The sequence below is a fragment of the Ambystoma mexicanum genome, chromosome 5p (genome assembly GCF_040938575.1).
Source record: "Ambystoma mexicanum isolate Mex_15411 chromosome 5p, UKY_AmexF1_1, whole genome shotgun sequence".
In the NCBI taxonomy this organism is placed as follows: domain Eukaryota; kingdom Metazoa; phylum Chordata; class Amphibia; order Caudata; family Ambystomatidae; genus Ambystoma; species Ambystoma mexicanum.
Genome location: NC_090930.1, coordinates 424,374,491 through 424,386,845, shown reverse-complemented (window position 1 = coordinate 424,386,845; position 12,355 = coordinate 424,374,491). Strand labels below are relative to the sequence as shown.

Sequence of the window (12,355 nt, the reverse complement as noted above, 5' to 3'; positions counted from 1 at the left end):
GATAGTACAAAGGCTACTTTGGTTTGGTTGTTCGGAAAAGCTCCAGGTCTGCATAAAAAGTGCAAGCGGCATTGGTTCATAAACACGGCAAACTTTTTTGGGTCCCCAGCAAAACGTTCGGGTGGAGCTAAAGGAATGCTCCCTGGTAGAACCACTTGCACAGGATTGCTCGATGAAACAGGAGTTGGATTCCCCCCCGAGTCCAGGTAATGGTGTTTGCCCAGCTTGCTTTTGCAGTAATTGTCTAGCAAGATTATAAGTGCGCTCCTTTGACACAATCCGTTCTCTCCTGAGGGCATTAGTCTCTTGGCGCGCGGAGTGCACTTCTGCCCTAAGTTCCCCTAACAATAGGGCTAGTTGGTTGGTTTCTGAGGTTTCCATAACGCCTGGGTGGGGATTTGTAGATAGGCTTCGCGTTCTGTTCCGCTCACCTGGCTCCCACAGGGGCATCGGTCGGACCCGGACAGCTGCGGTCTCCACCCACGTGATGCGTAGTGCAGCGATGACTGACTGGATATGCCCTCCTAATCTTGTCTGCTTAACCCGTAGAAATATTCTCCTGCAAGTGGAGAGATGGATTTAGCCACTTGTGGATTCAAGTGATGGCACCCCCACAGTCCTCCCCAACTAATCACCCCTGAAATGCCCTCACAGCAATCTCACCTCATATTCTTGAAAGATGAGCTCTCCATCCTGCGTGGATTTTCAGGGGCGCGTCGATTCCAGTTACTTCACTGGTTTGAAGGCTCAGGAGAGTTCCGGAGAGTATTGACTCTGAGGTTCCTGGTGAGGACCAGTAAGTATTAGGTTCATAGAGTTAAATTTGTCCGATGTTCACTCTTGTTCCCCCCTTCCTTTCTTGTCTTGCAGCTGGCTTGTGAAAAGATGCTCTTGTGGCAGCTGGTGGCGCTCAGGTAAGAGTCTGTATTACCCGGCGCTGTCCGGTAAATGTTGCACGAGGAAAACGTGTTGTTTTGTCTCTCTTTACAAATGCGGCATGTGAAAATATGGAGAGTCACAAAAGGATGCCTCCCGTGGTAAATCAGGTAAGTCTATGGTGGTAAGAATTATATTTGTTGGTTCCCTCGGCTCACCTTGTGGTTTTCTTTTGTCTCCTAGGTACCGAAGTTCGGCGAAGAAATGATGGAGGCAGCGCCGACCCAAAGGATGCTGTGAAGACTGGTGAGTATGGCGCGGCGCTGCAGCTGGAGGTGCGGCGCGTGCAGAAATGATGTTCTTTACAGGTCCGGAGACAAGATGGATCCAGAATCAGGTGTGGAATAGAAATAAGTTCATTTTCTAACCTTGTCCCTTTCTTTCCTCTTTGTTTTAGGAGCTCCGGATTCGAGGCGGGCATGGCAGAAGACTGGATGCAGGCTGCAGGCACGGTGAGTGTTACGCTGCTGGATGCAGAATAACGCGAAGCGTGTGTTGCTGGTCGGGTGTGGTTTAAATAGCCTTAAAAGTAGTCCCAGGTAAGAAGTCCCTAGAACCACACCCGAGTAAAAAATAGTCCCTGTAGAAAAATAGTCCCTTTCAGGCTTCATGTTGGATTGGAGTCATTTGCAGCATGGTCTGCCTGAGGTAAGTAATGACTGAGCCTGGCGCCTTAGGCGCCAGGACTGATTCCTACTATGAGCCTGGCGCCTAGGGCGCCAGGACTGAACCCAGATAGCCCCTAGCTGGGGCTGCTGAGGTTTTACTAAATGTCTAGATGCCTGCTTCCGGGGCTGATGGGCTTGGTCCGTATGCCTGGGGGTAGGCATCATGACAGTACCTGAGGTTCGCCATTGATGGTTCTCATATCAGTTTCAAGTTCTGCCATTCAGGCTGACCTCTGCCCCCAAAGCTTTCACCAAGTTGATGGCGGTGGTGGCAGAGAGTCTCAGTAGAGGGGGAATTCACGTCTACCCTACCTGGATGATTGACTGATCAGGGCCGGTTCTCCCAAATGGGTCCTGGAACATCTTGGCATAACCTGCCACTCTCCACAAACTGGGCTTCTCCCTCAATTTAAAGAAGTCTAACATGATACCATCTCAAAGGCTCCAGTTCATCGGAACAGTCCTGGATGCATCCTTGGGAAAAGCCTTGCCACCCGAGGAGAGGGCTCAGCAAATTCTTCAGATGATCACCAAGTTCCAGAGTGCCTAGCTTCTTCCGGCCTTCTATTTCTTTAGGTTGCTTGACCTCATGGCAACCTGCATTTTCCTGGTGCCGGAGATAACTGTACTTTCCAATGATCTGACAGTCAGCGGTCGGCGGTCCCCATCGGAGTCCAAACTACACTACACATCAATCTTTTGAAGCTGAGGGCAATCAGACTAGCGCTGAAGGCCTTTCTGCTGTCTGTACGTGGAAAGGTTGTCCTAATAATGATGGACAACACAGTGACCATATACTTCCTCAACAAGAGAGGTGGTGTGCAGAGAGGCAATGCAGCTCTGGTTCTGGGCAATTCAAGAAGGAATCTCCCTATCAGCAGTTCACCTAGCCACAGAGCAGAACACGGCAGTGGAAGCTCTGAGCAGGCATAGCAGTGTCTCCCACGAGTGAGAACTAGCTCAGGAATTCATTGCAGAGATCTTTTCCCTTTGGGGAACTCCTCAAGTGGATCTGTTTGTGATCAGTGTCAAACGGAAGTGCAAACTGTTCTGCTCCAGGGAATTTACCCCAAGAGTAGCTCTAGGGGACATGTTTTTAGTGGACTGGGAGTTTCCACTCCTGTACGAGTTTCCTCTAGTCCCTATCTTTCCTCAAGTCATCAGGAGTTTGAGAAAGTTTGGGAAATCCATGATCCTAATTGCTCCGGATTGGGCCAGGAGGACGTGGTACCTTCTGGATATGTCCATATGCTGTCCAATGCATTTTCTGCAAAGAGAGGTCCTTCTCTCGCGAGAGGAGGGTCTGGTTCTCCATCCAGAGATCAAGACATTCAACCTTCACGCATGGTTTCAGAGAAGTTGAGATATAAGGATTGGGACCTCCCGGATGATGTAATGGAGCTCTTATTTTCGACCAGAAGGCCGGCAATGCAATCCTTGTACTGCTGCCGTTGGAACAAATTCTGCAGCTGATGCAGGGATAAGAATGTGGACACCTTTCAGTGCGATACACCTGTGGCTTTGTCTTTTTTTTATTACATCTGGCAAATCTGGAACTCCATATTGGAACCATAAAAGGGTACTTGGAGGCGCTTTTGATCTAAAGCGCACGTCGCAAGAAGTTTCAGATTTCAAAATAGCATTGATTATACCATTTCTAAAGGGGCTCACAAATGTGTTCCATCCTACACAGTTTCAAGTTCCAATTTGAGATTTAACATTTCTTATGTGCGCTTCATTTGATGTCCATTGAGACTGCTGACTTTTAAGACCATCTTATTAGTCGCTGTAACTTTTGCCTGCAGGGTCAGCGAGTTACAGGCCTTATCCAATAAACCACCATTTACTATGTTTTATAAGGACAAAGTTGTTCTAAGGGTTAAGCCTACATTCCTTCCGAAAATTGAATTGGATTTTCACATCTGATTGTTTTGCCAACATTTTATCTGCCTCCAAGTAAGGAGGAGGAAAGGCTACACAGGTTAGATCCAAAAGGGGGCCCTTTGTTTTTATATTTCACGTATGGCAAGATGACCAACTCTTTGTGGGCTACACCGGACACAAATTGGGATTGGCGGTCACAAAGCAAACATTATCCCGATGGATATTAGGCATTACAAAATATACAGGCTTGCAGGAAAGGATCCCCCCAGAAGGACTGAGGGCTCACCTCACAAGGGGAATGGCTCCGTCTATTGCTTTGCAAAGAGAGGTGCAGATAAATGATATTTGTGCAGCAGCCATCTGGTCTACCATTCATACATTCACAAAATACTACTTCCTGGATTTGTCTTCAGGCCAGGAAGGAGGATTTGGAAAGGCAGTGTTGAATTCTGTCCATGACAAAACCTGAGAATAAATTCCAAAATTAATACTCCCTCCTCCAAACCTTACACTGCTTTGGGAGTCTATCGAAAGATGAGGAATACGTGGGAGGACACAATCCATTCGAAGAACAAGTTACTTACCCCTGGTAACGTTCTTTCGATTGGATGTTCCTCCCACGTATTCCTCATCGCCCCTCCCAGCCTACCCCACAGTAGAATTTCTGTGCATTACACCTTACGCTCCTTAATTGTCCGATACTGTCTTGGGCAAGACGCTGTGCTAAAGGGCGCTGTGCGTGTTATACTTACCCATGATGATGTCAACCTCGAGACGGAGGCCCTCGAGGGACATTGAGTCGACTGCATCAATGCACAGCGTCCTTTGCCGAAAAACAAATTCCAAAGTGGCTAAAGCGGGAAAGATATTTAAAGATGAGGAATACATGGAAGGAACATCCAATCGAATGAACGTTGCCAGGGATAAGTAAGTTGTTCTTTTGTTGATGTAGGCTCATTCTGAGCTAATAAAGGCATTCTTGGTTTTGGTTTAAGCCAGTCTAAACTAGATTAAGGTACTACAGACTTCCCACTGTACACATATGTTGGTGTTCCTGAGTATATGGAAGTTTGGCTTGCTTATCCTCCTTGGCTGGCAGCCAAAACCTGAATGCTTCATGCCTGTGGCTTGGTGAGCTGGTGTAGTTGGACCCTGAGTGAATGTGTTTATCAGTAGGGGACACTCTTACTTCCAATCATTTCTGGCCTGCACGTCACCTGAAGATGTTTGCTTATTTGGGCTGCAGCTGAGGATCCTTATGTGGCCATACTAGCTTGTCGCTGCCTCCTTTTGTTCTGTGCATCGCTACTGTCCTTGTTGGGGCTCCTCTTCCTTCTTCCAACCTTTCTTCCTGGCTGGATTGTCTGGCCTTCCTTGCCCACAGCTGCTGATGCTCCTGAGAAACGCCTTCCTGTCCTGAAGTGCCTAAAGGTGTGAGTAATTTGTGCTGTGCTGTGCTGTACAGTGCCGGGATGGCCTGCCAGCAACTCTTGACCAAACTCCTTGAGCCGACTCCAGCCATTGTCTTCCTCTTGGAAATCTATCCTTGCTAGCTGCCTTCATTCATTGTCTCGGCTGCTCAGACCTGACCACCTTGTTCGTTGACTGCCAAGTCCACCATGTGTTGCTACTGGTCCACCATGTGCTCTTGACCTTGTAAGTCATTGCCACAGTTGTCTCCTTGGTCGGGGCTGCCTTGTCTGTGTCCTTGCTGCGCACTATGAAGTTAGTCGCACTGCCTGGAGACTCCAACTGCCTTTGCTAGATCTAAACAATGACACCTAACCTCCCCTCTGAACCCACCATTCCTGGCTTGTTGCTTTTGTACCCAGCACCGTAATTGTTCGTCCCCTTGTCCTTGCTTCCCAAATAGGTGGTTGGTCGCCCCTTCCCTGATCTCCTTTCTGTGTGCTGGGTAGTTTCTCTACCCACTACTGTGATCTGATTGCACAATTATGAACCTGGGCTCACTCTGCAGCTAGTCTTGCCTGACCTCCTGGAACTGAATTCTTGGTTTGAATCTCCTCTGTGGGTGTCCCTTAGACTTGCAGCTGGCTGGTTGTATTTTCTGCTGCACCCATGGTTAAGACGTAATACTTTATTTGACCCGTAATTGAGACTGGCCTTTAGGGGTTGTCCCATTTTAGAAACTCAAAAAAAATGACTCAAATGAGTTCTTGTCTGACACATTTTTGCTATGTCCCACCTCAGGTCCCATATGTTCCTGGATAATTGGCTGATTTTTATCAGGAGCCAGTGATTCTGTGTACTTTTTATATAGTATATGGCTGCATGTTCTCTTTGTACATTCCCTGAAATTGCAATATTGTTTCAAATTGCCCTAACCAGCTGCTCTTTTCTTCACAGCTTGTTAGGGAAATCTTGAACTTGCAAACAGGGAAAATCCACCAGTAAAGAGTATACAAGCAAGTGAATTCATTTCTGTCATTAGGTTTTGGTAACACCATTACTTTTTAAAATGCTATTTTTATAGTGTTTTCCCCAATACAAATATAACTTTCCCGTAGTCCAAATTGCTGCAAAGGCAGTTTCCAAACATTCTTATGTACTGCATGGACACTCTAACCCCGTTATAATAGTAGCAACTGTTTTTTTTCCTTGTACCATCTCCCATGACTATTGGGTCAGGGCAGTGTGTGTTCTAGTGGATTGACTATTTCATATCGGAACACATCTATTATGCAGAGTAAAATAAAATAGCTTCTCTGGACAAAAGTAAGGTTTAGGGTGAAAGGATCGAATACAAAGGTTAGAAATGCAATTGTTTCTAATCAAAAGGAACGAAAAAAGACCAATTGAATGCACTTTTATTTTTTTATTTTGGGGGATGGGGGTGCCCTCCCCAAACCCCTGTTTTCTGGGCAAAAACCACAAATTTAACCTATACCAAGGCCAAAAAAATAAGGCATTAAATCATTTTTTTTGGTCCTTTTGAGTCGAGTGTATTGTATTCGACCCTTTTGAATGTGACCCTTTGGCTGGACACCCAAAAGTAATGCTCCAGAAGTAGAAACGTGCTGCTTTATTTCTACATGTTCAGGTTCCAGTTACTCTTAAAATGAAACACAAGGGGAGATGCTCACCGGTCCATACTCTGCATTCACAGCTCCAGTGTAATGGACATTCATGGATCCATACGTACATCACACTCACCCAACATTCTCTGAGCTGTCTTTCATCCACCTGGAGCAATATTCTACAAGCAGGCAAGGAGGACCAGTGACAGTTAACATACACTCAAATGATTCACGCTCAATATAACCGTATCCCATATCAAATAATGTAAATCCTGATCAGTGTTGTCATCTGTTGTGCATAAGTCGCTTTCAGTCATGCACTGCTTTACTATGCCCTATAGTCTCAATCCTATTTGTGGAGGAATCTGATTGTTTACCATGTATAGGAATTAGCCTTTCAGCAAGAGTGAAATGCTGGTAACTTTGAATAGGCCAGATGGAATCTAATTTCAATAGTTTCTGGAGATCGTCCTATCATACAAAGTTGCAGCCTATTCCCTGCACCTGAGACCTGCAGTTTTCTCCTATTTTTAAGTTTAGATGCCATAGAGTTTGGGTTAATTATGCACACAAGCTTTTTGAGCCATTATGTTAACAAATTACTCACTTGGATTCTCCCAGTTTACTCTTGTGTCTGTGGGTGTGCTTGTAGTCCTATGACTAATATATGTTTTCATTTTCTAGTTGTTCTCTTCTGGTACTGTACAGCTGACTACGACTTCGAGGGCAGAGTTTGGAGATTTTGATATCAAAACCGTAATTCAGGAAATGAAACGAGGGAAGCGAATGGTATGCCAGCTTCTTTATTTGAGGAGATCCTCTTCAATTATGTTTTCGACACTATTGTATAGTTGTAATACATGTAGACTGTGCTGTAAAGTTGTTAAGCCAGAATTCGTATTTTCTAGGGCCACCCTTTGGGAGTCACTCAGCTTTTTGCTCCCTCCTGCCCCTTTGTCTTTTTGGTTCCAAGATCTGTTAAGTGGTGAAAGGGACTCATGGTACCCCTGCCTTTGTCCCTTTTCACCTTATATAAGGTATATGGTATTTGGGCGCCCTCCAGGTGGCCTATTCCATGGCTACCTCACGGCTCTCTGTTTTAACCCCAAGGTGATTCTATCTGTACCGAGTGAACACATTTTTTTCACTGTACCGAAACTAAAAAAGGTCTCTTCTGAAAGGACAGTTCTGAGACTGTTCAGTGCAGTCTTTCTAAAGCGAACTGTCACACCCCTGGATGCTCCAGAGTGCATGCTGGGTGTGACAGGAGCAGCTGCGCTAGAAGAGATGTCGTGGATCAGAGGAGGTTGGTGGGTTAATAAGTATGTGATTCTGTGTGTGGTTGTGTGCGCACGCGTGTGTGTATGCATGTGTCTGCCTGTGAGGGGGGGAGTTTTTAGGGAGTAATGTTTATGGCAGAGAGGGCGCAGGGGAAGCAAGGAGGGTTCGAGTGAAACCACACAGTGCGGGTGGGGTCAGTTTCCACAGGTGTTCGGCGAGGATGAAAAAGGGCTATTTGCAAATACTGAAGGCCACACCAAGTCAGCCGGGGGGGGGGGGAATTTAATTTTGGCATGCAGTATTTAATATTAGAAAGTATCACATTGAAAATAACCCTACACAGGTTTTAGGGAGTAGGTTGTGGCAGCTATACCAAGGGTGCAAGCTATATTATCATATTGGTAGCCCGATGTACCATTTTGGTAGCCTTTGGGATACCAATGGGGTTTATTAAATCCTGCTGTCTGCCATTTTGTGTTTCCGGGTTTTCCTTTGTCTAGGTAACCATGAGGTAGGCTTAAAGTGGCCATTCTGACAACATGCCTTTTTCTGGGTCCATAATGGCAGTATCCATATTGATCCTAACTCATTTAGGTCCCTGGACTTTCCCCTCTCACTTCCGGTGGGGTTGGCTAAGCCTTGGTGGCAGTCCTACTGATCGACCAGTATGGTAGGTCAGGTGACCTTCGGCCCCTTTTAGTAAGTGACTGGCTGGCCCTTGACCAATATACTTTTGGTTTCCTGTCCTGCAGCAAGGAAGAAGTAGGTTTGCTGTCATGCTGAAGATGGCCATACTAGCAGGATTCAGTGGTTTGGGGATATCCCGGTTTAGGCTTTTTATCTCTGAAGGTTCCAGTCCGGCCCCTGAAGTTTTGTATCCCCACATCAGCTGGGTCGAGACCACCACTCCAGAACCGTTTCTGGCCGGCTTTACCACCATCAGATGCCGTTTATCTCCAGAATCTTCTGATTAGCTGTGGATCACTGCAGAGGTCCAGAAGGTGTTTTGAAGTCTCGAACTACGTGCCAGATCTTCAGAAATAATTAAAATGTAATGGTGTCTTTTTCACAGGGTCTTGGTATGAGCTGAGAGCCAATTGGACTAGTCTAAAAAAGATGAGGTTGGGATGGTACATGGTAGATCTAATGCAGAGGTCAGGCGGGGGTAGAGTGCCGTGCAGTTGAGGAGGCTGATGCAATACTGTAGATTGTGTTAGTGCTAGGATATTTATAAGGGCCCAATCCAAATGATAATAAACATGGGATCATACTTTTGGATATGAGGTGTTGGGAAGGGGCCTAGTTGGTGGCTGTGGGGAGTGTAGATGGAATCTTGTCAGAAGACTTTGAAACTGAAAGCTCCACAAGGAATGAGGTGGGCAACGGATGGGTTGTTGCAAAAGGAAATTTGGATAATTGAGGCTTTACTGTTTGGTCCCATATCATCCCCATCCTTCTTGAAGTGCACTGAAATGGGGGCCATTCACTAGAGGAAAGTGAAAAAAAGAATTTCCTGAATCTGAGCAACTGTTAAGGTTGTCTTTTCCTAAAATGCAAAACTGGATATTCTGACAACATTCCAAACCCTTGCGCAGTAGATCTGAGTGAACTTTGCCAAATAAACTCACCAGGCAGTATAGAAGATGGACTTCTGTGGTGAATCCAGTGATGTGGATTCCCATGTGGCTAGAGAAGGGCCGTCGCTACCTGATCCTGACCCAGGGGGTGGCTGCCTGAGGGAGAATCCACATGGAGGGGTGGGCGTGTTTTGAGACAACCTTCCTTGGAGGGAAGGTGACTCACTGGCAGAAACCTAGTATCCCACTTTCCAATCAGGCTATGAAACTCTTTTAAATCGCACAACCTTTATTGCATATTGCGACATAGAACCTGTTTCCCCCACTCAGTGCTGACTATGAGGCATTTTGCAATTCCTGTTCTGGAAAGACTGAGACAAGAAAGATTGTGGGTGTAATGCAGAGCACTGAGTCAGAGATGCACTCTAGTGATTGGAAGTATCCGATTGGTCCTGGGACATTCAAAAGCCTGGCACCGCAAAGATTGAAATCGAGGGGACGCAGATCCACTTTACTTGATACGGGTCAGGGCACGAAGCAGATGACATCCGGAGAAGGGAGCGATGGGGCGTGGAGAATGCCAACGCTGCCACAAGAGACTGGTGAGCCCAAGAAGCGAAGTGGGACATCGGGGCTTGTCGTAGCGTAGTCGGCCCAGCGCACTCGAGTGCAATGATAGGGAACTGGAACGCTGAAAGTATTAAGAAGGGAAACTGGTGAAGAGGGGTTGAAGCATAATTGAGCGAAACAGACATTTGTTGAAGAAGACCAGTGAGACAAGTATAGCAGGCAACGTGTGGTGAGTCTGGGACCTGTACCCAAATACAAAGTGAACATTGTAAAGGCACAAGGGGAAGACTTGTATCCCTTTGGTGCAACCTACTGTGAAAGCCCTGGCAAGAGTTTACCAGGCACGGGAGAAGTGTGAGAACCCAAGGGAAGACTCATACGCCGTTGGTGCAGATATGCAAAGAAGCACTGGCGGGAGAGTTTACCAGGCATAGGAGAAAGGTGAAAGTAAAAGTTGTGAAGGCCTTGCAGGAGAGTACACCAGGCAATGTGAATGTACTGTACGAATTGGGAAGAGGGAGAGTGATCTCGTAAGATTGTGGAAAAAGTAGGGCAAGGGAAGCATACCCCCTGAGCAAGAAACTTGAGTAAATTGTGTAATCGAAGAGCGACGGAGAATCCCTTGAGTTTGTGGAATCAAGGGGAAGGGAGCCATACCCCCTGGACTGGAGATTTATATAATTCAAAGGCTGAGAAACTCTGGGGCAGGGAGCCCCATTACTGAGAGTTTTGGAACTTTGCATGCAGAATTGTACAACACAGTGTAATCGAATAAACAATTGGCAGACGTTCTAGCTTGTACCAATTTTAATAGGCTTGCTGTGCACGTGTCCGCTTTTCTGGAACACACTGATCGATAAGAAAAGTAGGCTATGTGATGGATCTGATGTTATCCCTCCTTTGCCTGAGGTAGCCTCTCCCTATGTGACCTGGCAATGGCAACTCCTACTTTATCCTGACCCTTGGGGCGGCAATATGAGGGGGAAGGCGGCCTTCAGGGGAAAACTCTGTGGTGTCGATCACAGCGGGTGAATGCCGATTTAACGGCAGACTTGGATCCGAACAGGTTTTTTGGCAGCGCGCACGGCTGCCTCGAGTAGGCTTCAATTACTCGATTGAAACCTTAACCACTCGTGCCAAGTTAACATCAATACCGGCCACAGTTGTCCAAATACTGGAATAATTCCAGTTCATTTCCGAGATTCTTGGAATTTGGTTGATTGTCCCTGAGCCACACCTTGTGGGCTTTGATCTTTTGGAGCATATGACATTGGGAGCCGGTGGTATTATTGTATCAATTATTTCTCCTGATGAAGACGTTATTTCAATCATTCCACAAAACGTCGAAACCGGTAGAGAAGAACATCCGGGGATGGAATTTATCATTTATTATTGAACATACCCACTCCGTGGAATAGAGCACATTTTCTGGTTAATGGTTGTGCTGCTACACATTACATGTGGATAAAATGAAATATTAAAGACTATGTGGGGCTAATTTATGAAATGCTACCACTTATGAATTGTACTAAATGTTTTAGTTCAAATGTTTTTACTGTGAGTGAATGAGGCTGATTGATTCGTGTTGCAAATGATGGTGTGACTGTTGATGAATGAGGGTGATGTTAGGATTTTATTATCTGGTGTCTTATGCTCTCCTGCAATGGTAATGTAATTTAATATGTGTGCATTAATTAATGATTAATTCATTTTTTGTAAATGATGTATCTCAATAAATACATTTTTGAAACTTTTAAAAACTAAAACAACCTCTGGATAAATTCTTTCAGTATACTGTGTTACATTAATACCATAGTCCAGGGTGTGGGGTTTTCCTGCGGTTTTCAGAGGCCTTCAGGGGAATGACATGACATCAGTAGAGGAAATCGCATGACCCCCCATTCCCTTGTGCAGATGTTCCCTCCATTCCTCATGCCTTAATAGCATACTGTAACACCCTCCCTCAATCGCTTACCAGACCCACTCTTCGTATTCCCCAACCTGACACAAAAGCCAGTATATAATGGGACGAGGAAGAGGCAGGGAGCAGTAATGATCACTCCCAATAAGATCTCGTATCGGCTTCCTCAACATCCTATAAAGAACAATATGGTAACCACTGAGACGAGGAAGAGGGGCGGGATAATGATCAGTAAACCGGGTAAGCCCACACAGTCTAGTCTTTTGAGATTGTTCAATCATGCCGGGAAGTTTAAAACCAGCGCAGCTGACGAAGCAGAGAGAGATGCAGATGCTAGGCTTGCACGGATACCGACCAGTACCCTGGGGAGAGGACGCTGCAGGAAACCGTGTCGTGGCTAATCCAAACAGCGGAAGAGGAAACCGAAATGCAGTCAACTTGCCTCCTGAGAGCGCAAGACAGTGCGAACTGCATATAGCA

At 46.0% G+C, this 12,355-nt stretch overlaps 1 protein-coding gene across 2 annotated transcripts in view; it reads left to right on the top strand.

Annotated features, from left to right (window-relative positions):
* Positions 1-12,355, top strand: part of PHF6 (PHD finger protein 6) — a 518,975-nt gene that overhangs the window by 389,889 nt on the left and 116,731 nt on the right. For both annotated transcript variants that reach the window (XM_069612825.1, XM_069612826.1), the window contains exon 8: positions 7,211-7,315. In XM_069612825.1, coding sequence (XP_069468926.1) covers positions 7,211-7,315 — 105 coding nt within the window. The remainder of the gene's footprint in view (positions 1-7,210; positions 7,316-12,355) is intronic.